This window comes from Pungitius pungitius, chromosome 2, assembly GCF_949316345.1.
Source record: "Pungitius pungitius chromosome 2, fPunPun2.1, whole genome shotgun sequence".
NCBI lineage: Eukaryota > Metazoa > Chordata > Actinopteri > Perciformes > Gasterosteidae > Pungitius > Pungitius pungitius.
Window position 1 is genome coordinate 8,865,172 of NC_084901.1, and position 25,037 is coordinate 8,890,208.

The following is a 25,037-nucleotide window of genomic DNA, read 5'->3' on the forward strand; positions in this document are numbered from 1 at the left end:
GTTTTAGGTCAGGTTGAAAGAAAAGAAATCTGGTTTACAATAGCTAGCTACATCCTTTGGAAAGAAACACAACATGTGCTGCATTCCATACATCGTTAAAACAATATAATATATATTTTTTGAACAAAATTTGTATTGCTCTGTCTTTCATTTGCATTGATATCTTTTATCTATGATAAGTCGCCAAATGCTATTGAATGGTAATTCAATAATAAGGGGAAAGACTGGAGGTGAGGGTGTACTGTTGTGTGGACGTACACACATCGTATACAAATAAACTTCAAATGAAAATTAACATAGCTTCAGTTTAAGTAAGCAGACATGTTCCCTTTCATAAATAATATTACTAAGCTAGTTCACATGACTTTTCTAAAGTTTTCAATGTTTTTACACTATAAGCATACCTTATATGACACTGGTAGTTGCATAGTATTGCTTTAAACATGTTAGTTTAAAGCATCAAACTAAGTGCTTTAAAATAAGAAAATCTTGTAAATTAAACAATGTTCAATTAATATCAATTATTAATGGCATTTGTAACACTATTTGTATACTATTTAGACAGCTGCTTATATAACAATACGTTTGCTTATGTGTATTTAGTTGTGCAGTTTAGACCTAAAAAAGATGAAGAATTATGCAAAAATATCAACTTCATCTGTCTTTGTGTCTCCCTAAAGCCTTCCAAGTGTAAGCTCTCCAAACCTCAGGTCTTCTTTAAAAAACAAAACAGGATTAACCGCCAATTAACGTTTTCATGATGTTTTCAGTACCACAGACTCCGAGACATTTATCAAGTGAAACTAAGAAGTTGTTTTGGGATGCCTACCGCCCTGAGGCTGGCTTCTGGAGACAGGTACCAGTCACAGCATGTCTCCGCTCCTTGCGCATAGAGGCGTGTGTTTGTATGTTCGTGTGTGCGTGCGCGCGCGCGTGTGTGTGTGTGTCTGAATCTGAATGTCTGTGTCATCAGTCTTCAAAGAATTCCCACACCTTTTTAATCCCTTAAATAATGTTATGTTTGTGTGTGTAATGCATGGCCGTTACTGCTACCTTTAACATGATTAGCTGATTGGATTTCTGCCTACAGACTTTATAGTCACTCAGGATATATAAATTACACCTGTTTAAATAGAGAGCTTTACAATAACGAAGTGAAATCCAGCCGGGGCGGTCGGCCAGAGTTATATCTGCTCACGAGAGGCTATATTGGGAAAGGGCTTTGGAAACCAGCACATTCCTCACCATTGCGCTCCTTAGCCTAGCATCCAATCACATAATCTGCTGAATAGAGGCCATCTCAACTGGGCCTTGGCCCAGTAAGCCTGTTAAAGTCCCTATCAACGCCATGTTTACCCGCAGGCCAAACAAATATCGCCTGGCAGTTTTTAACACAATGAACGTGAGATGAGAGTAAGACGGCATTATCCCACGTCAAGTTGCACCATGCCACAGGCACAGGAAAAGGGGTAACTAGTGTGATCCTGTGTTGTCATAGTCATGTGTGTTGTTTGGATCCCAGATGCCCAGCTTGTTACCCGGTGATTCATGCATCTGAAGAACTACCTGCTGACTTCTAGTCCAAATGTAACAAGCAGAACAAGCTAAGACAAAGGCTGTTTGAGGTCACCAAACCACTCCTCTGGCAGTTATAGAATAACTTCAAGCAGCCATACTGAAGCAGGGGTACCCCAGGCTTCACTGCCATAGTTTCGCAAAGTAATAGATTAACAGTTGAATAGTTTTAGAAAAGGGATGGATAGACAGCTAAGATAATCTATAGGCCGTTGAAATAAAACAGCAATAGCTTTAAAAAAAATGCTAATGATGAAACGGCTAAAAGCAGTTAATAAACATTCTATGGTCATGCAGGAATAGATGAGGAATGAACACTCACAGGGTTGTCAGTCTGATTGATGCCGAGCAGGAAGACGAGCTCAGAGAAGAAGAGCGCCGCCACCAGGTTCCTGTGGATGGCGTGGAGGTTGGAGCGCAGCCGGCGCAAGAGGCACAACATGATGAAGGTGAGGAGAAGGAGGAAGAGGGACACCGACACCGTGGTGTAGGTGACGATCTTCAGTGGGAGAACGTCACCGTGCTGTGGGGAGCGGCCACAAGACAGTCAGTAACAGCTCAAAAGGCAGAAATGAGCAGCTTGGCCGTGTGGTTTGTATCTTTCTTTGGCCAATACCTCTCTCTTGGAGATGTCCATGAGCACGGCGAAGCTGGTCATGTGGTTGCACTGACAGCTGATGTGGCTGTTGTTCCTGTTGAGCACCTCACAGCCTTTTGCAGACCAGCCTCCTGTACCTCCGATCCTAAATCGCACAAAACAACACGTGTATCACGTTCAAAATTCTTCTAAATGCGGTTTAGTCTGAGAGATTGAATCTCCTCATTTCATCACCCTCGTGATGCAGGTGCAACTCACGCGAGGGTGTGGTTCCAGAAGACACACACGGGCTTGGTCCTCTCCTCTGTCTCCAGCATGGTGTACTCCAATGTGATGGGGGGTTCCAGGATGGGAGGAAGAGGCGGACCCTCACTGTGCACCGTGGCCGTCACTATGGCCGTGTTGATCACCGGGCGGTTTGGCAGCCTGGAAAGATACGGACAAAAGGAAACACATTCAAGTTTGACCTGAAGATATTCACTCAACGTTGCATGTGCTTTCTTAGGGTTTTATTACAGAGACGCTGACAGAAGTACACTAGTCGGTCACCATAAAAGTGAAAACTAACTTACATTTGGCCATAATTACTGTTATCCTTTTGTGAACTCCACTGTGTCATCTTCTCTATTCTCAGCATTGTTTTCTCTTCCCACACATACACACACACACACACACACACACACACACACACACACACACACACACGCTCGGAGAACCCATAACCCTCACAGACTCTGTGCTTAGTTTTTCTGAAGGACTAAACAGAGAGTTTTATAGACACTGATGAGGGGGATTCTTCAAACACACCTAGAGTAAAAATTATGGCATGTACTTTGATACTTATCCGATTTAAAATGATGTATACAGTATATACACTGTAAAGTACAGAAGAGAGTTTGAAGAGTTCTGATTATGTGAGGACGATTCGTTCAGGCCTTGTTCTAAACAATTTGACTGTATTTAAAGTTTATACTTTAATCCTAGCTGAGTGCTTGAGAAAGTTCGTCTGCACTGCCTTCTGCTCAGTGTCTGACAAAAACACACATAAGTTGTTCTTCTGAAGATAACAGCGATGAAGTCATCAGCAGGCCTAAACTTTATCAGTCAGCAGCTTACCTCAGACTCCTGCGGTCAGGGTCATATCTCTCCGGGAGGAGCTTCCCCAGCGATTTGTACACAATCACCACGGCAACCGGCAGAGGAGCAGCTGGCTCAAGATGGCGCCTTCTCCTTTCAGACACTGTGTGCTCCTCCTCCTGCGGGGGATCGGTCTGACTTGGAGGGCCTGGGGTGGGCTCTGCTGGGAGGGGGTAGCGAGAGATAAAAAGTCTACCACAGAAGTGTTGTGTTTGTGACCTATTCTGACGCATCAGAAGGTGTGATGCAGCAAGCGCTCCTAACCTCTGTTGCCCTGAGGGCGGGGGTTGAACTGGGGGAACTGGACGGACGACGCGAGCTCTTTGGAGTAGTCCTCCTGGATGTCCTGGAACCGAGGCAGAGTGGCCCTCTGCGGGTCCGACACGTCCAAGTAGTCCACGGTTAGAACTAGGTCAGTGGCAGGAAGGAGCAGAGACAAAGGCCAAGGGTGAGGTCCAGGTATCAGGTGTGTTCCTGTTCCACAACGTGTGATCACTGCTCCTCCACTTACTCATGTTGTCGGTGACGATGGTGAAGGGTTTCAGGTAGGTCTTCCTGACGTTCCGTGCCAGGGTGTTGGCGTAGTCCTCAAAGTTGCGCAGCAGATGGGCCGTGCCGCCTTCAGTCTTCTGGATCTGCTCCCAGTGCTCCTTGGTGTCGGGATCCAGGATGGCGCTCCCAGCTCGCACCAAGTTCTGGAACAATCCAAAATGAAGCAAATGGTATGAATGAAGCGTCGCATTGCAGAAAATTGCATATTATTGTGATGATTTAATTGTCTTAATTAAGCAATGGTGGAAGTATTAAATAACTAGTGAGGAATCAAGTTGCTCTCCCAGTGAGAATCAACCAGTGGAGGGCAGTGTGCCACCAGAGCTCCAAGGGCTACATACTGGGTTTCACTGAATAAAAGCATCCAGATATCTTTCTATATGTTATTGGAGTTGGAATCCATTCATTTTGCAGAAGCTGATCTGTGAATCCGGTAAGTTGTCTTGTCTACCTCGTTGAACTCGGCGTCCCTCATGGCGGTGAGGTCGAACCCCTCCTGCAGGCTCTCGTACTGCAGCACGTGATTCAGCAGCTGGGCGGCGGTCTTCACGTCGTTGCCGTAGTAACGCTGGTTGTTGTTGGTGGCGCTGTGGAGCAACCGCACGATGGTCTTGGAGTGCTCGCTGTTCATCCTGGAGCTGTTGCGACGCAGATCCTCGTTCTGGAAGAGAGGACGATCAAGGGATGGAGGGAGAACAAGCAGTTGAAAGCAAAGGGGAGCTGAGTGGGTGCGATGAAACAAATAATGGAAATCGGTCAATCCCAGGATTAGTGGCGCTTTGAGAGGTTCAGGTGGCAGGTTCCAGTTAGTTTTGGGTTCAAACACAATAGGTTTGATGCTTTAAACAGGAAGCACGAATAAAAAATAAATTTAAAAAAGTTATAAACAGGAAGGAAATAATAAAAATCCTTGTGGCTAAATCATTTAGTCTCCAATACCAACTGATAGAATTTTTGATAACTCGTCTGTAGTTGAGTACACAGAGTAAGTTATCTCTTTTTGAATCCCATTGACTAAAAAAAATGTTTTGCTTTATTCAGAGGACTTCAGTTACCTTGAAAACCATTCTTATTGCATAAAAGATTTTCAGTGTAAAGTGACAGCGTAAAGTTTTATTTAGTGAAGCCCTCACCAGTTTCTTCAGATGGGAGAAGCTGACAGTGGTGCAGTTGAAGAGCTCAGGCGACAACCAGCCCTTCTCATCGTTGCAGTGGCGAATAGCAGTGCCTTAAAAACAAAAAGTGACTTTAAAAATGTGCCTGGAAAATGTTTTGCAGACATACTCAAGGACAGCAAAATAAAACATCCAACAATATGTTCTCTCAACTGTATTAAGGAAAAATAACACCACACGTTAACTATATTGAACAGTTAAATGCATTACATTACATACTTGTAACTTGTAATACTTACAGAATTACATTGCATTATAACCCATGCATTACATTTTTGCCTGGGGAGCAATTAGGGGTTGGGTGTCTTGCTCAGGGACACTTCAACGTGGCACATGGGGCAGCCGGGATTTGAGCTGACAACCCTTGCGGTTCCCAGCGCAACCACGGTACTCCATGCGCCACCATCACCCCCAAAATTCTGAATGTCTCAGTGGTTTAAATAATCAACACTCGGTCCAGTTTGATTCAGAAAAGACTTCACCCAAATGCAAAGTCTGTTCTGATGCTATTGTTGCAAAGGGCGAGATGGCCTAAGGACTTGCCAGTGAGTAGTAACGACAAGCAGCTTTAGCATATAAATTCACCCAACGGGTCTCGGGAGAAGACAAAAGGGTTGCCGTGGTGACGGCAGTATCTAAGGGTGCAAGCAGGAAAGCGACGGGGCTTTGCTGAAGAATAGGTCAGTGAACACAAGTTTGGAGTTGACGGTCTTCCTTTCTGCCTCACACGACTCTACGGGTAGCAGGTGTTGTTCGAGGAGTCTCCACAGACAAACATGCACGTGATTGGCCGGTGAGAAAACTCCAGTGGTTTACTTTATGGTGTCTTTCCTCTTGTGTTGGTGGTACGGGCGAGAATAAAACTCTTGTTAGCCAGCTAAACGGAGCTAAAATTATTCCGTACGATTTTTGCAGAGAATAGATGATGAAACTTAATGTTGACGTCGACCTTCATACAAATGAGGAGCCTGAAACTCTGTATATGTCAATTTATTTCAAGCCTACTGCACACTATTTTGCATTCATCTAGTGCAAAATAATTACTTTTGTCCGCAGAGGCCTTAAAAAGCACTTACCGATGGATCCTTTGGGACAATTTATTGCGGCAGGGCGTCCAAATTTGGTCTTGGGCCACCAGATGCCTGCATCAAAAGCCTTGGGGCAGCCCTCATACACCACTGTGGAGGGAAGGGGCAAACAAACACACGTGGGTTATGATGGTTATATTGTGATTAGGGTTTGAGAAGGTACACAGACCTACGGCTTACGTCACACTGATGTATCAGGCAAATCAATCAGCATTACAAAGATTAAAGAAGAGCATCGGAGCTGGACTGAATGTGTACAACATAAATTACAGTTGTAAAGGTAAACAACTGCGTTAGTGCACAATGGCATTCCCAAATTAAGCCTGCTGAGCCCTTAAGCATGTGATACATCTCAACATATCTCCTTTAATTCATCTTGAAAACAAACCAAGCTGGGACCTGCGAGCTCGTTGGTTTATTTGTAGCTCCTCTCTTTGTAGCTGCACACAGCCTTTAATCCCTTTAGAAATACACCTTAAGTGCGACCATCGCATAACATCTTGAGTAAATCTTTTTGTCATTTAGACAAAATGACTGCTATCTGAATGGTTGAATTGGAACATGCTGGTCCTTTCTTTCAAGATCATTCTTCAATAACACAAGACATTGTGTCATTACTAAAGGCTGTGGTGACATTCGCCGCTGTGTTCGTGTTCAGAGCTGACAGATGGGTATGAGGCCTGCCATGGGTGGTCACATCTCAGTGAGCCGCAGGACATGACCAAAGCAACATCTCGCTTGTTTCACTCTGCCATCTCCACTCCCTCTATCACTCCCTCCGCGCCGGTCTTAAATCCGCTTGATCAAAAATGAACAAAGCCATGATTCTTGAGCAAAAGATTTACATTCATCTATAGTCCAGACACGTTGTGTGACCGGAGAGCTTTATATTGGGTCAAAGAGTCAACACATTGACATTCAGTTTCTCTTCATGGGACTCTGTGGTTTTGTCTTCCATTGATCTTTCTACTGTATTGTGTGTGGGGTCCCACTGCCAAGTCAGCTCTGTAGCCAGACTCGCCTCTTCTGCTTGATTGGGTAGCGACAAAGACGTGCAGTTAGCTCAACTGAGGCACCAGCAGACGTGAGCGACAAGATTTGTCTCCGTTTGACACTTCATCGGTTCATCCGGCCCCCATTTAAGGGAATAATAACCCCAATTTCTGAAGATGTTGGTTTAAATTGTTATTCTGTCCTTGTTAAGACCAGAACGAACCATTTTTTTGTTCAGACAAATTTGACGGACTTTCACTCTTTGTTAGTATTTTGTAATGGATTTGGACATCTTAAGATCAAAGATAAGTGAAAAGATCATATCTTTAATACACGTACCCTCGCATCCAGTGGGAGTGACCTCGGCGAAGGGGTTATCACAGCGGTTACACTGACGACCGATGACTCCTCCTTTACAGGGGCACTGGCCAGTGATGGCGTCGCATGCTCGAGACTCTGAGCCGATAGCGAAACACTCACAGGGGTAGCAAGTGTCCTCTCCTTCTGGGCGATAGTGGTTTTCCTGCAGAAAGGAAGAAGACGTGACATGACAATACTATATTTAAACGTTTCATTCAGAAGAGGACGATTGGGGTTTTTCTCCTTTGCAATGTTACATCTGCTGTCCGGAGCAACCTCTGCTTGTGAATCAGAAAAAAGAAAATTAACTGGTTAAATCCAGTAAAGGTGAAGTCATGTATGGTTTTACCTTGCAGCGACATTCTCCAGTGGTCTTGTTGCAGTCTTTATGGAATCCCCTGTTAATATCACAGTTACAGGGTCCGCACATGGGACTGCCCCACCAGCCTTGAGGACACGGCTTTTCAATTCTGTCATCAAAGACAATTTCAGATTATCAATTAGTGGCCTCGACAAATATATTTGATATAGCAATTTGACAAATTACACTGTGACTATGAGAAAGGAGATGAACATATCAATAATTTCAGGCTTCAACACAAAATATGAAATAAAATGTATTTTTCCAACGCACATATGGAAAACTATCTGATCTGCAGTTTTAAAATAAGGATCAAACCTCCGTACTGTTTTTTTCTAGCAGTACTGCGTTAACTTTCTTACGTCTGTTCCCTAATGAAACAACATTATGATTGATTATGATACGATTAACATTTCTACCATTGGATTGTGATGTGAGAGAATGGACAACACTGGACAAAAAAAAGATGAAGATGTCTTAACGCTCAGTAGGACTTGTCCACACTTTGTTGTTACAGTTCTTTTGGAATAAACAAAATGTGACCAAATGTGTCATACAAGGTGATGGTTGATGGGGTTTACCATTTACTGACAAGGTAGCTTGAGAAAAAAAGTCTGATAGCTGACTATCTGGTAAGTTTATCACCAACTCAATGCTCTAGAATAAACTTCCTTTGGCGCTTTCAAGTCGGTGATGCAGGTGTGACTCTTTCATAAGACACACACAAACTCTCCTTCTCTCTCTCAATGGGAGAGGGAGAGAGATGCGAACTCCGACCGAGCGATGTGATCTGATAGGGGACGAGCAGCAGTGTGAGGGCAGCGGGGACTGAACGCCTATGAAGGATCAGTCAGGCGTGAAAGGGGAACCCCACATCCTTCTTAAGACGGGACGCCATGCGTGTCATAAGGGTCAGGAGGAAACGAGTGCTTCTCAGTGATGGCTGGCTAATTCACACGCCCTCGGAGGCAGTGCTGACAGTGCAGAACCGACTCGCCACTTTCTGCACTTGTAAACAAATGTCACCTAATAGTTTGATTCTTTCTTTGTGATGTCTGATCTCTGCTCTCTTTCTCCCTCACACATGCAGGCACGCATACACTATCAAGCTCAGATTACTGACTCATTAAGCTGCTCTGAAAGACTCAGGACATTACAAAAAGAGCAAGAGTCTGGCATAAATAAAAGGGATTACTGTGCTTTGTCCCACTGGGAGGCAAAGTCCATATTTTTGGCCTATTTGATTTTATAACAAACAAATTATGACTTCCCGCATCCAAGGCTAACAACTTTAAAATGCAGTTGAAGATGCAATCCGCAAACTCATTAGCATCTTAAAGGTAAAGCTTTAAGAGCATAAACCAGCCTCTGAAGTGAATGTTACACTGTGCTACAGGCTCAACAAAGTTCAATGAAGGGTTTCTTAAAATGACAGAAGCCGTGTGAACACAAGAAACACACACACACACACACACACACACATACACAGAGGTGACGGGAGCTTACTTGTTTTCACAGTACTGGCCGTAGTGGTTCTGTCCACACTCACAGGTGTAGCCGTGGGAGGAGCTCGGTTTGCGAACGCAAGTGGAAACGTGCTCGCAAGGGTTCAGCTGGCAAGCATCCACACACTCCTTCCCGAAATAACCTGCCGGACAAAGAGAACAGAGTGAGGAATGACACGCAGATTGAAGTGTGAGTGTGTGTTGTTTTTGCAAAGTGTTTATCACCTGGGTCACAGACACAGGTGTGCGTGCTCCAGTCATCGCTGCAGTGGCTGTTCTCAGGGCAGATGTTGGAGTCGCAGGGATCAGCCAGGTCGCAGCCGTCTTCCACGCGGATCTTCAGGCCCTGAGCCATGTTCACGTTGGCCACGTTGGTGGACGTCTCACCCATACGCACTCCCTGGTGGAGGAGGAGGTTGATGAGGATGATGAAGAAGAAGAAGAAGAAGTAGCAGGACAAGAGGAAAGGGGAAAGAAATAGAAAGAAAAAGTAGCGGTGGTCCTGGAAGATAGAAACATGGCATTTCTTTTCTACACTTACCTGGATGCATCCAACAAATCCTTTTCTGACATGGTTTCCCTCTCCAGGCAAACCTCCCACATGAAGAGTCTGCAACTTCAACCCTGGGAGGTCGTTACCGAGCTCCACAGACTTCTGCTTGAAAAGAATAATAACAACTCTATTTTTCTTGTGACAACCTGAGTGCATCGCGGTACAGTAGTGATGTAATTGGCCTGTACCTGGTACATGCCGTAGTCCAGGGACACGTAGGCCACGTATTTGATGTCCTTGCCGTCTTTGGCGCTCCTCAGCTCCACCAGCAAGTGGTGCCACTCCCCGTCATTGACGCGAACCTGTGGGAAGCTCAGCGACGCCACCAGCTGCTGCCTTAGAAACACCTCCATACGAATCTGCTGCTCACTCACCTAAATGAAGGGAGGGGGGGGGCAGTTATTTCTACACCATTCAGAAAGACATCTTGGCAGCAGAGAAATGAAGTTAGAGAAAGGGCTGCACTGCGTGTTGAAGTCGATTGTATTTTCGTGGCGTGTGATTTGTGGACATTGCATCTCACCATGAGGTTGATGGTGGAGTGAGCTCCGGCATTGGCTTGCATCAGGGTGCCAGCAGGCTGCCTGGTGCGGAACATGAGGCCCATGTACCAGGGAACAGCCACGGTGACGTCGGTCTCGCTCCAGGAGACCAAGGCCTGGCCGTCAAAGAACTGAGGAGATGGCATCACTGGACGAGCCGGGAGGAAGAGGGAGGGGAAGGAAACACCATCATTTGTGTTTTTAAGGATAGACCTTTACCACATTTATATTGAAGCATTAGTGAAGTGTAAGTGGAATCTCTGCCTTGTAACATGAGGCGAGAAGAAAATAAGGTCACTCGTTTGCAGTTACTAGATCCCTCTTGTGATATTAAGGCGCATTTGAGTTCTACTGTAATCTTACTTACAAATGTGTTAGAATTGAAGAATAATATGGCTTCAGAAGTAACAGTTGGCTTTCTGTCCTGAAAGAGACAGTGGACTTGGTTTGTCTACTTTACCGAAGATAATGTCATAAGTAGAGAGAAAAATAAAGACACTCTTAAAACACTTTAAGATAAATATGAGCAGGCTAACAAGCCCCGTCAGTATGCTACCCTGCCCACAGAGAACAACACAATTAGACATTCTGCTGTTTAGAAGATTACGCTTATCATCGGGTTCAGCATGTCCGCACGCTATATTTAAATAATATTTATTCTGCTAAATCTCATCTTTTCAAAACAGTAGTATCAAGAGATTGATCAAAAAATCTGGTGTGCAGTGCTAATCCCAGCCCTTTAATTGTGTCGGATTAGAGGGAGGTTCACACGGTTCTCTCAGAGCTATGATTTGCGGTTGGGGGAGGAGTCACAGTAGCGCGTTGACCAGGTCTGAAGACTTTGGCCCATCTAGACATCCAAAAGTCTGCAGGCAACTCCCGACTGAGACTCACTGAGTCTCACCCGAACAACTTTAACACTTTCCTCAAAAATATTAATGGTATTAACCAGGTTTGTTGACGATAAACAAACCCTCAATTTGTGCAACATCTTGTTTGACACAAATTCTCTCAAGTACTTGCCATAACAAGCTAATGCCACCAGCAAATATTTTACAATATACAACATGTATATACTGTATATGTACATATATGTATATCTTTCCTGGCTGTAATCTGCTTAATGTTAGCGTGACAGCTCTCATTCCTTGTCTTTCAAACAGCTCTGTCCCTTTGAAATCTAATCTGATCTGAAATTCAGTCTTTTCATGTCCGTCCATTCCGGGTGATTTTAGCAGCGTAACATCCACAATAACAAATCTCGTATTACTCGTGTGGTAGCAAGGTGTGGGAAGCCTCCAACGAAATGTGTCAACGAGCAGCAGAGCAGCCAAAACCTTTATTCCAGCTCGCTGTGATCCCGGCCCAGTTCAGATAGTGGATACTGGGGCCTGGCGCTGGCTCGGTGGCTACCTCATAGAAGAGGAGAGGAATTCACACCGTCACACATTGTTTGGAAGGAAGCAAATCAAAGTTCTCTCCTTACAGTAGAAGAACATAAGATGGTGTCATGGAGTGTAAATAAAAACACTGAAGGAAAGATGCGGTGTTTTTACGTTTCCTCGGGTAACAAGGCAAACACTGACAAATGTTTCATCTCTCACTGTGTACGTAGCTGTAAGTGCTGCATATACTCCAGTACCTCAGTAACATGAGGTGGTAACAGAGACACACAGGGGACAGCCCTCGGATCACTCCGTGTCTTTGTTTTGTTTCAACCCTTTGTCCGGGGTTTTCATGAGTGAATCAGAGTTTGTTCTTGTCCTTAAACACCGAACCCGAGGCCATGTTTAGTGTCAGTAGAGGAGCGAGCAGCGGCTCCGCTGTGAATCTCCCTTGTGTCCGCTGCGTGAGTCACACTGAGTCAGGGGAGGCGCTCCTTATCCCATTTGAGCTCCCAAGCACAAACCCTTTTCTGGAAGTCCTCGAGACACACACACACACACACACACACACACACACACACACACACACACACACACACACACACACACACATACACACAGACACTGTGCCCTTGCAGCAGGTAAACAGGAGGAGCATGTAGATGCAGGCACATTTGGCCAAAGACACACCTGTGTATGAGCGCATGTCTTAATGCAAAGACGGGATTCCAGATTGATTGACTCTATCATGGTTCATTTTCTTACCTTGTTCACAATTCTTGCCTCCGTAGCCGGTTGGGCATTCGCAGCTGTAGGTGTCCCACTTGCTGACACACACTCCTCCATTCTGACACAGGTCGCTTATGCAAAAGTTTTTCTTCGCCGGACAACCTTGACATCAAATTACATAATGATCAATATATGTGTGCGCAATGTACGCGTCTGTTTATGGGCTGCATCAGAGAAAGAGATTCAAAACACGCTAACTCAAGTAACGGTAAGTAAAAGGAGGAAGAGCCAAGCATTAGGATTTCCCTCTTGTGTATGCGATGACAAGCAGCATGCCCAACCTGCTTCGGTGCCGTTGTTGGCGATGTAGCTGGCCATGTCGATGGGTCTGCTGTCGATGCTGAGGTTTCTCATGCAGCCCACAAAATCCCTGTTCCAGACCGGGAAGTCCTCGGGGAGGGTGGGAACGCCGCCAAGCAGCAGCGGCCCCGTCAGGTCCAGAGACCTGAAGACGACACAAACAGAAAATGTGCCAGTTAATTCAGATGTAAAGAAATATATATTTTAATGGACTTTTCTACTTCTTCTACATCTTCTGAATGTGGATCAATGTGAAAACAATTTAGTTGCAAAAAAGCCGGTTGTGGACACAACAATTCAGATCTGTAAAGCTAAAATCCGTATTTTGACAGTTTGTGAATGTAGAATACACAGAATAATAATTACGTTCAGTATCCTTCATTTTATAAAACTGTCACCAGGACCGGGTTGCACATAGCCGGTCATGTAGAAGCCGCTTACACCTCTCGCCTCTGAAACCCTCAACATCAAACACCAGAGTGTTGTAAGAGACTTTATCTGATGCAATGCTAAACCGTTGCATGTCGTGTGCATACAGCAGAAACACTGACGCGTAGTCATGAGCATGCAAAGCTCAAACAAAGACTCTTTAAGGAAATTAATTAATTAATGGGATTCTGATGCCGTTTTAAAGCTATAAACTGCAATAGTTCTTTGGAGATTTCTTAAACTCTGTATTGCCTCAAAATAACCAACAACGACATGAAAATCTTCTTGAAGAACTACCATGATAAATTGCGGGTTTAAGAAGCGGATGCAAACTTCACTCGCTTTCCAAGTATGACTTGGGGTCATTGTTGCAGAGACAGTGTACAGTTCAAGACAGAGCTAATACGTGCATTAGGGTTTCTCTATGGACCAAAGGTTTTTGCACAGAAGATAATCCGGTCTTAAAAGCTGAGTGATTCTTTCTGTTTCAGCGGCATTTCTCAGGTTTACCCTCACACTCTGGACCATGTCCATTGTCCACAAAAAATCTCCAGGTTCCAGCTTTTTTGCATTACATTACACCCCAGCATAACGCATATCTGTTTATTCCAGCAACTACACTGTCCCAACTCCTCTCAGCTTCTGTGACCTGTGCAACAAGTTCCTGTAGGAATGTAACCTCATTAACTCCTCTTTGAAGCTCTCTCTGTCCCCACCCTCTGCAAACTAAATGCGTCTCAGCATGCTAGCTCTCCATTGGAGTCATTAAAAAAAGGTCTCACGCTATAATCGTACAAATTCATCCCCCTGCAGGAATCGCACATTAAGTCGGATTAGGCCTGTGTTGACGTGAGTTTTGGACTATCTAAGGCTATGTCTGAAAGCACAGCGGCCATGAGGATGAACACTCAGATTAAAAGACAAAAGGTGGAGAGATTTGTAGAATTAGAGTTGAATAAACTTGTAATGAAGGCACTTTGGCGGAGCCCCTAAGGTACAATTCATATACCTATTAGTCTAACTAGTTTGACTGTGACTGCATGCAGATAATGAGTGACAGGACCCAAGGAGAGAAAGGTGAGGGAAAGAGAAAGAAAGACTCCCGCTTACTTCTTCTGTCCGGTTTGGGTGCCTTGCGCGGCACAGGAGTAGTTTCCGATCTGCTTTCCGAAGCGAATTGCCATGGAGATGTCACAGTCGTCTACGGCAACCACAGCTACCTTTTCTCCAGAGGGTCCATGGGGAATGCCTAGACGCCCGATGTTTGGCTGAAAAACAAAACAAAATATAGATTGCATTCAGTTAGTCAACAACCTTTGCATTTTAGGGTATATAGGGATTTGCTACATCAATAATTCAGCTTTTACTACAAGGGGCAACTTCAGTAATTGGAATGAAAAAAACGTCAATTTCAATGGACAAAACAATTTGGGAGCAAGTGCATAAAAAAAGACAGACAAGCTTGTAAGCAGAGCAACAAAGAGAAATACTAAAGTACTGGATGAATTGTAAAAAAAATAGGTCCCAGTTTAACGATAAGACAAAATAATAGTCAGCTAAAAGTAAATTACCTCTAGCTGATTATTTTATTTGTTCATTTGTTTGAACAACAATAGTTTTCTAAAAGCTATAAGGAAGGGATAAATAGTTGAAATTGGTAATAGCTAATTGGTTTAACAACTAAACATAATGAATACAGGGATTTCACTGTCAGTAAAGTAAATGCAAACCTAAAAAAAACCCTGACTTAAATACTGACATTTGAACTGTATGAAAGTAGTAGTATGAGGATATTCAATAGTATCCTGTTGAAAAACAATAAGAATGAACACATTTGTAACATGACAGGCCGTGTCGTAAAGGAGAAAGACACAAAGGTTTATCTGGTGTATGTGATAGTATAAGTATGTCTGATGAGATGCTGGTAGCTCTGCTCTACATTTGATGGAAATCTCACCTTTTGTCTCATTTTACCCACCAAGTGTTATTGTCACAGTAAATCTCAGCTGACTGAATTTAATTTAAACTGTACATGTTTGATTTTATATTCTTTTCAAAAACTTGGCTTTGGTGCTCGATCAGTGAAGGTCAGAGCAACACAAACCATGTCTGTCTGACGTTAGCCGACTTAGAGCAGAAGTGCACAGCCTCTCATGGCTTAAGATGACAAAAAGACCATTGTGTGCATTAGCTCGCACCAAATGATTACAAAGCAGCCTAATTCCTCCATCAAGGCCTGTGGCCGACAAATGTGGATGTGAGAAAATGTGGATCAGCTCGGAAAATCTGGCCACCAAATCGCTTTGATTTTTGTAATATCTAACCGGAGACCGAAGTTCAAGGGGAGCGTTTCACTTCACAGTAGTGACCTTGGAACAGGAAGTAGACGGAATTTGAGAAATTCAACAAAAAATGTTTCCATCAAACCTCTTTCTTCGAATGCGCCTTTAAAACTAATAACGTAGAAGTGGATTTCTTATTTTATTTAGAGAAAAATATTATTTACACAAACATGTAGCTGTAAGTGCAATGGGTTACCGCTCCTAGCTTTCTCTCAAAGGAGAACGGTAACTCTCGTGACTATAACACACAACAAAAGGGCTGCACATCTTAGATGTCTTAGACAAAAGGCACCCGGCTGTTAAAGGGTACGACAGTTTAAGTGATATCAGGAGAGACTTTCTATCCACTGCAGTGGTGCATAAACAACATCATACAGCTGGAAAATACGGGGAAGACTTCTTGAATAAATTATTTTGAACTTTGAATTTCAGAGTAATGAAAAGAAATGAATGAAAAGAAACAGCCTCTATGACGAAAGAGAAAGCGATCACGCATGGCTGGACACATGTGTTTGCGGTTCATAAATAGAATTACAGTAATGAGATGCTGGTGGGGGAGACTTTGCAAACGAAGGAAGAGGGGAAAAAGAGAAAGAATGGCAGACAAAATAGGGAAGTACAAAAATGAGCAACACAGGGGGCAGTGTTTTGTGTTTTAGCTCAGGTGGACTACGTCCTGGGCATATTTTCCAGCCTGCAGGAAGTTTATCGCTGCCACTCCTTTCAACGTGCTCCGTTTCCACTGATTCCATCAAAAACCCCTTCAAACGTTCCATGGACACAAACAGGAAGGAACTCCTGATCGGTACTACACCTCGGACGCCATCCCTGTTTTCTTTGTTCATTTGTCTGTTAGATTTCACTCACAGCCAGTCTCACAAGCAAAATCATGTCACACCTATTGATGCACATATATTTCATTTTTGTATTTTTTCATGTATTTTTTCAGGGGACAATTTAAATAGAGCAAAGAGCAGGGTTTTAGCTCTGTGTGGTCTTGGAAAACAAGTCACGGATGGAAAGAACTGATTCTTTTTAAATGTAACAACCAAAATGCTAGATTACTATATCCTGCTTGCCTCTGTTTAAATTATATTCAACTAAAAACTAGAATTCGGGAAATCTGGAATGCCAAAACAAGACATTTAAAGTTATCAACTTGGACTTTTACGAGATACAATGGATGTTTTTTGGATTTTGGTATTTGGTATTCACAAAACACAAAGTAAACTAGTAGATTATTGAAGGTTACTTAGGACTGCAACAAATGATCATTAAAAATATATTATTTATATACTTATTATATAATAAAACAGCCTAATGAGCCAGGTCCCTCCTGGTTGGTCCCTCTCTAAGCTTTCAGACAGGTTTGCATGTGTCGGTGTGCATCCGGTGCCTACCATCATCTTGTATCTGTAGCATGTACTGGAATCACGATAGGAGGAAATCACACCCCTATCACTGGCACATGGCCAACCGGCCCTCAGCACTGTATCTGCAGGTGTCAACCTGTGTTACCCCCTGATATACACCTTCAGCGCCCAACACCTCCATCAAAACTAAATCCGCAGTTGCATCCCACCAGGGTGAGGAAGGAAACGCTTTCTTGTGTCTAACAGTTGGTTGAAGTAGCATCAATGAAATCAAAAAGGAAGGACGGGCCAATTTGAAAATGATTGTCATGATTGATTGCGTCTTCATGTTGTGTTGGATTTCAACTGTAACGACAGCGGCCTGTGGCAAAACGCTGCACTTCAGGGAACCTGCTTCAAAGCTGCATAACGGGTGCACTTGATGTGTGAAAAAAATGTGACGAGAGAAAAATCTGGTTTTGTTCAGAAAGCTTGCAGCCTGAAGCTGTAAGAAATTTTGGCGGCATGCAGCCATCAGCAGGAAAACGCAGATGACCCTGACACAAGTAACCAGTGGTCAAATGAAGGAAATAAGATTAAAAGAAAAGAACTGACAACTTTTGACTTTTCATTTCAAGCCAACGAGAAAAATAAAACAAGAGAGAAAAACTACCTTTTCAAGAGCAACAAAAGGTAATTTGTCTGACAGAGGAAATCCCTCACTCAGTGACTCTTCTAACAGAGGAATCTGTAGCCATGCAGATTACAATCTTATCATCTCCTTTGAGTTCTGTTGAGCGAGGAGGGGATGAGATAAAGACAGGAAGCACCGCACCGGTGAGAGAGAGAGAGAGAGAGAGAGAGAGAGAGATACCCAGATATCACACATAATGGACCCACAACCTGAACGTCTCAGGGGTAGCAGCTGTCCCAATGTCCTGCTAACTCATAGGCCGGCCTGTATGTGCACACTGTTTAAGCGCTGTGTGTATTTAGGGTCTCTGTGTAAAGTGTAGGGGATAAAGGAGGGCAGCTGTTATATGTATGTTATGAACCTGGATCAACATAATTGATCCAGGCTCATAACATACACTTCCCACACTGCACAACTATTACACACCTCCTACCAAAACGGTTAAACCACATGCATGTTGTCAGTCACTCTTTTGGATACCGTTTCCTTTAAATTATATCAGAACCAAAAACGCATACAAAACTATAAGAACGTGCAATAATAAATCTCTGGAGTAGCCCTTTAATAGAGCTTCAACAAATACAAAAAAAGGTATTAAAACCAAGTTCTTATTCAAAACACCCCTTTATGTGTCAAATCAAAATCTTTTCTTTAAACATTTTTATCTTCTTTTGAAAAAAAACGTTTACATGCACTGGATGACATGTTCTAAATTTGTGTTCAGTCTGCAGAGTGTCTGTTATAAACCCCAGTGTCTGTGAGCCCAGTGTCCCCTGGCTTTAAAGTGCAGTCGGTCCTCACTTTAAGGGGCCCCATGAGAGACTCTCATTTACCCCCCCCCCATTGGGTCTCCGCGGCTAGCCACAAAGGCGAGGAGGGCTGAGGACGCGAGCCGACGGACCACCAGAAACATGGCAAAAAACTCAACAGGACTACACCCCTCATAGATGGGTCCAACAAAGAACACACCCTCGCTCTACCGTTCGCCAACACACACACACACACACACACAAACTAACACCTCTTTAACCATCGGGCTGCCTGTCAAAGCCGTCATGATAACTCAACCAGCCCCACGGCCGTGATATGAAGCCTTGCTGCACAGATTGAGTTACATGCAGAACACAGTTCAGCTTAGTCACAAAACCCCTTCAGGTCTGTCAAAACGAGCAACTGATGTCCAGTAGGTGTGTGTGTGTGTGTGTGTGTGTGTGTGTGTGTGTGTGTATTTGTGTCTGCGTGACAGAGTGTGCATAGAGGGGGGGAATAGAGGGAATCCTCTGTGGTGATTGTGTGTTTGTGTGCGTTTGGGCACCACGTGAAGGATGTCTGCATAATGTGAGTATTGAGTGAGCAACAGGCACGCTTGTTTGAGTGTGCGTGTTAGTGTGGGTGTGTGTAGCATGTGTATGTGCATCCGCCCGCATGCGAGAGGCAGGAAGTAACTTGCCGAGCTGCAGCCGGCCTTCTAGTCAATTCTGCTAATAAAGGAAGGAGGACGCACAGGGTTTTTATTTTATTTGGGCTCGCCTGAGGAAATGCCATTGTTTCTCCGACTTGTGGATGAATACACTTGGATGGATATTTGAAAATACGTCTCCCGATGCTTATAGGCGTGTGTTAGTGGGTGTGTGGGTGTGCATGCTGTGTGTATCTTGAAGCAACTACAAATAAAGACATTCTATTAGTATCCATAAACGGGAGTAAAAATGATCAGTGTCTTTCTCTGAACTTTTTGTGTGTGTGTGTGTGTGTCATACACAGGCTAGTGTGTCCCACCTTCCCTCATGACTCTGTCATGTCCACATTAGCTCACCTGCCCTCTGGCTATGTAAACCTAGAAGTGTGAATTATTCAAACACACACACACACACACACTAGTTCCCAGAGGCTTTCCACCAGACTACAACGTCCCCGCATTCAAGCCTATATGTTACTGATGTCTTCATCTTCTCATCACACTTCTATGTATCAGTGTAACAGATGGGCAGCGCCCATTGTTGGCTCGTAGCTTTCAAGCAGCAAAACAAATGTGCAGACGACACACACACTGAGGTAATGGTAACTGTATCCTGTTTGGAGCGGCTGGAAAAACATTCCTGTTACAGCGCAACAAACATGGCCGGCTGCCTGTGCCCTGACATCAATGGGATTATCTTCAGATAGAGCGCTTTTCAGCGGCCTGTTACAGCCTATTTTACAGGCAGGCTTTGTCTCTTTGACTTAATGTGCATGATTAATCATTAAGAAAAAATACATGGAAAAGTTCTTTATGATTTGAGGAGCAGTCTGTTTTGTTGCACCTTTGTATTTGAAATAACAATATTCCAGATAATTAAACAGGAATGTACTGACAATAATGCATTTGCCATTGGCAACAGATAACTATGATGGTAGGAAGTGAACGTTTAATCTAGATACGTTTATCAAGTCACTCACGTGTGAGTTTTATCAAACTTTGGATCCTAGAGCCAGAGAAAAGTGCTTGTGTAGCAAAAATATTTAAAATATTGAAGTAAAAAAGAAATACTTTAAATCCAGATTCAAATTATACATGCAAAACATGCACCTAAATCTGACCTCTGAGGCAACTTATACCATTTCAACATTATCTAAACAGCATTGTCGAGAGCACAACATAAAGCAATTTAGTTCACTAAGAGTAATGCTGATGCTTAGCAGTAAAACCAGTGGCAGATAAAACTGAACTTGATAGGGATCATAAAAGAGATAAGGGATCCGCATTAGTGGAAAGAGATAAGGAGACGAGATGAGGCATCACTAGTATACAAGTATAGAGAAGTTCTCCCTCTCTCACCTTCATTTCTATATCTCTACCCCCACCTCCAAATTCCACTGTCTGTCCATCTCGCTCCACTTTAATAAGAGGTTTAGTTTATGCTAGGTGAGGTGTGGAAATCTCCTCTATTTCAGTGACACACTCTCCCTTACATTACAGGAGAGCGAGGGAGCAGTGTCAAAATGAGAGATGAAAGTTGGAGACTTAAGGAATGGTGGTGGTTTAGAAGTCATGTATGACGGCGGTCTGTGGCGACAGATTTATCTTCATTCCTTAATGACACAATACTTTAAACATCTGCTCCTCCTATCTACTGGAAACTCATTCATCCTGCACGCAAAGCTTCGTCCGATGTGGGCGTTTTATGAATGAGTCCTAACATCTGCGCAGACGCCCCTCGTCTTTATAGACTACATGCGTTCTATCAGCTCCTACTCCTGCTCCAGAATCTAAGCCCGGCTCTACATGTAGCTCGAGGCTGAACGGCTTACCTTCCCTCGACCATTGGAGAGGTCACTGAATGACACAGGGTCAGCATGGCGGGAGCTACTCATAGGAGCTAGCTATTGATAAAAGGCAAAGACAACGCCCCCCCATGCACATTTAATGCCTATATTAAAGGGCTTCATTGATTGATGCAACTATCAAAACTATTAATGATATAATGATAATAATAATAAAGAATATTTTTAATGATTCTGATGGGAAAATTCAATTATGGGAGTGGACGGAAGGTCTGTGACCTCTTGAACAGTATACTTTTCCAAAAAATATGAACACACCCACAGACACACCCAAATGAATTATAAAAGAAGGTGGCTCCAACGGCAACAGGTGCAGAAGCCTAAAAATAGGTGTAACTAATTAGATACTTAATCTCTCACTGTAATTCATCCAATTACCAACAACAAAGGTCGATTAGGGATCTTAGCGTAACACAAGAGAAGATTAAGAATAAGAGATAAACATTAATCCCTTAAACTTCGGCCGTGTGGCCCCTGAGATACTCGCTGTATTACCAGAGCCATCTCCGACGATTTCTGAGGGTTGTTAATCCTCCCTGACAGAACGGATGCTTCAGCCCGCCGGGCTGCTGCCAAGGAAAACACAACGCTCACTGGGTTCTACCAACCTGTCGGGCCTTCCTGCCAAGGCTCTGACATGTTTAGCTCACCTGAACAAACGCCAATGGAGGAAGACAAGACAGGTTGTTGCTGTGTTATTTATGCTTATAAAACACTGGTCTGTTTCAGATAGGAGGAGCTTCTCCAGTAGAGAGGAAAAGGAAGGGAAACCACAAAGCTCAAATATAAAGAACTTACTATACAAAATGCGTCATTTAAACACGCAACACCAGGCCTAAGCAGAGAAAGGAATGTTTTTTGATAGGTCCCTATTTTGATTTGTTGTAGCACAAACCGGTAAAATACAAGGAGGACAGAAATAAGCCAAATAACATTGGAACGGCCTACTGCACACACCTTCTCGGGCCAAAGGTAAATAGAAAACCAAACCAAAATCCTCTACCGCCTCTTCTTTAGTCCAGACCACAGACAGACTAAATCTAAATGAACACCTGATTGTGAGGAGCCTGTTCCTCTGTATATCTGAGGTTAGCGTGTAAAGTACAGTTAGTCCAGTAGACCGGACTAGAAGAAGAGCAGGGGCTACGTGGGACCCGGGGGAAGAGCGGGGGGAGGGAGCACCAGTGGGGACTAGTCTAGAGGTCAGAGGTTACCTCCTTCTGATCGAGCTCCAGCCAGGCGCTATAGAGCGGGAACCGCAGAGCCCCACTGGAGTCCACCAGACTCCCCCCTTCCTGGGAGAGAGACACCGTGAGAGAGAGACACCTCGTTAGACCCGCAGCCTGCAGCCAAGTCCCGTCACGTCATGTGTGTGTTGTGTTGCCATGTTTATGCGTGTTTTTTTAATTGAAGTCTGTTTCTCCGTGGTTGAAACTGGGGTAGGCAGAATGTGATGGTATCAATTGCCATTAATTGCATAATAACCCTTCCAGGAACCTTCCTTGCCTGAAGAAGGACTTAAATGATAATATACGGAAAGGTTATTATGCAATTTTTGCTCAAGAATGCAAAACATAAGCCGCTGTCCCCCCAGCTGTAACACCATCCATATACAGAAGAAATATATCTCTGTGTGCATGTACACTAAGTGTGTGGACAGACTTCTGCCTGCTGAGGGAGATTCGCAAAACAGCAATTCACCAACACAACCCCCACAAAGGTTTAAACCTCAAACAATAGGCCACAACTCATCGATGCAGATGTCTCTGGCAGATTTAGATCATGCAGAGATTTGCAATGCCATGAATTTACAGCGGGAAGAACACAAGGAACAAGCTAGTGAAAGCCTAAAACTAGCTCCCACGTGATAAAGGTTGCTTCACCACGGACACACAGCAGGATTTTAGCAGCATGCTTACCTGCGTCAATACTAGATGAATATAACAATGGCAGCGATAAGTGATAGGGGTGCTTGACAATATGTATTCTTTACATTGTGATGCCATCCAGTTAGTAAAATAATCTTTCCTGGCACTTTGATGTGTGATGATAACCTCAACTGGAGGTCTGGGGAAACCTGCCTCAAGCAGCGCAAAGAACAGCACGTCTCCTTCCTCTAAAAACACACCCTGCCGGGGAATGTGGGGTCTGGGGCATCACCTCAAAAAAATACTACTTAACCTTAAAAAAACAAAAACATGCCCCCGTGTCCGTTCAAAAGCAAACACCGCCTGCACATCCCTACGCACAGCGTAGTGAGAGAGTGTGCGTGTGTCGCCATGACACACACCTAATAAGTCATGCGTCTTCACGGCCACCCAAGAAAGCCACATGGGGCCTCGACTATTGGCAATAAAACTGCAACACAAGGACAAGGATGGCAACTCCCTCCAAAGAGCACTTATCCACATTGCGCAGGTGTGACGTGATGTGTGTGCTTCACTGCATATCCTCTTGTCCTGGAGACCTAATAAACTCCGGAACATCAACAATGAGACAGAGAGGGATTATAGAGGAGAGGCTGTCACAAATTGAGAAAACTGTACAAAGCAATTCTCCCTGACGACGAGCGTTGAGAAAAACCTGAAATGTGTCGATTTGGCATTCGTAACAGATGACATGTCTTGGATAATTGTGGCTTTGTCTCCGTCCAACTGATACAGTTGGGCTTAGTCGTCACGTGTTAAATATCCCCACCTTTAAACCGCCCGCCGCTCCACCCATGTGAGACTGATCGCTCTGTAAGATGGTGGTAGGTAGGTCACAAGAAAAATGTCAAAATAGCTAAATTAGAGTGAATTTAGAGTAGTGTTTATGTCCATATGATTGCCGCAAGTCCAGTTTTTTTTTTGTCTTTATCGGAGTTAACTGCTTACTAAATACAGCCGAGAGGTGAAGTAACTTCCCACCAGCTGTGGAATGCAAAATAACACAAAGCGTTTTCTAAAAAGCACTTCAAGCTATGCTGTGAAGTAATCTGCACGTATGTCCTGATGCTTAAAGTCCTGCCCTGTAAACACCAGTGAGAGTGAGAGCCAGGGAGGAGCGGCAGAAGCAGAGAGAGTGAACCTTCGCTACTCGCTTGTGATAAGAGCCAGCTAAGCCTGTCTGGGAATGCTGTCTACACACCCTAAACATCATAGCCTATATTAGCCAGTGTAACATTATTAACCTGTCGAACATCGGGCCTGTGTGCAGCGAGAGGCAACATTATGAAAATGCCGGGAACACTCGGGCCTGTCATGTCTACAGTAATGCTGTTCTTGCCTGACTTTGGCAGCCTTTGGATGGATCACATGGAACTTAATTATAGTTTATTCATAGCTGTGGTTTACACTTCATGGTTGTTTCACTCACATTTTTCATACTTCATTCTTGTTTAAAGAAAGCCAGGGCAACGTGAACCCAAGTATGATTAATATTTCTGCGAGTTTCTTCTTGTTTACACGCTTCCCATATGAAACCAATGACATGCACCAAACTCTGCCTGCAACAGGCACGCTTATGGGAAGGGATCATTTGGGTCGCAGACACAAAGTCACATTTCTAGTCACCCCTCTGGATCAAATGAAACCATGTGTTCGAGTCTGGTTCACAGGGTATCTACATGTGGAAGCTTTTTTCAAAAGTTAAACGTTTGTGACTCAAGGACCATTTACTTAGCTTAGTTTGGAGCTTTAAACTTCACTTTACACAATTTGGGCATGGATCTTGCGTCAATATTATTCCCCTGCTCATAAATCAATACAAATATTAAATTGGAACTATTTTGCTAAGAGTATGGCTGTGGTTATGGTAAAGCTCCATGTAAATATAATAAATCTAACATTACTTGGGTTAGGCTGTTTTCATGCAGGTGGCTTGGCAGATATAACCATCATAGAAGTGACATCCTGCCCAGTGTCTAACTAAATTAGGCCCTTTCCTGCAATAGACATCATTTCCTGTAGTTAACAGACATCAAAACCCAAGACTAAATCCCC

General features: G+C 43.8%; 1 protein-coding gene across 6 annotated transcripts in view; it reads right to left on the reverse strand.

The window, feature by feature from the left end:
- celsr1a (cadherin EGF LAG seven-pass G-type receptor 1a) overlaps window positions 1–25,037 on the reverse strand; it is a 70,653-nt gene that overhangs the window by 8,174 nt on the left and 37,442 nt on the right. For 3 of the 6 annotated variants that reach the window (XM_062560324.1, XM_062560320.1, XM_062560322.1), the window contains exons 7-25: window positions 14,453–14,610; window positions 12,895–13,058; window positions 12,590–12,715; window positions 10,421–10,587; window positions 10,086–10,271; window positions 9,886–10,002; window positions 9,570–9,744; window positions 9,346–9,487; window positions 7,828–7,948; window positions 7,458–7,641; window positions 6,114–6,215; window positions 4,996–5,090; window positions 4,314–4,523; window positions 3,822–4,005; window positions 3,575–3,718; window positions 3,290–3,473; window positions 2,432–2,599; window positions 2,192–2,318; window positions 1,898–2,098 (exon numbers count right to left, since the gene is read on the reverse strand). In XM_062560324.1, the coding sequence (XP_062416308.1) occupies window positions 1,898–2,098; window positions 2,192–2,318; window positions 2,432–2,599; window positions 3,290–3,473; window positions 3,575–3,718; window positions 3,822–4,005; window positions 4,314–4,523; window positions 4,996–5,090; window positions 6,114–6,215; window positions 7,458–7,641; window positions 7,828–7,948; window positions 9,346–9,487; window positions 9,570–9,744; window positions 9,886–10,002; window positions 10,086–10,271; window positions 10,421–10,587; window positions 12,590–12,715; window positions 12,895–13,058; window positions 14,453–14,610 (2,955 nt within the window). The remainder of the gene's footprint in view (window positions 1–1,897; window positions 2,099–2,191; window positions 2,319–2,431; window positions 2,600–3,289; window positions 3,474–3,574; window positions 3,719–3,821; window positions 4,006–4,313; window positions 4,524–4,995; window positions 5,091–6,113; window positions 6,216–7,457; window positions 7,642–7,827; window positions 7,949–9,345; window positions 9,488–9,569; window positions 9,745–9,885; window positions 10,003–10,085; window positions 10,272–10,420; window positions 10,588–12,589; window positions 12,716–12,894; window positions 13,059–14,452; window positions 14,611–25,037) is intronic. The other 3 variants (XM_037461569.2, XM_062560325.1, XM_062560323.1) reach the window with 2 other exon arrangements.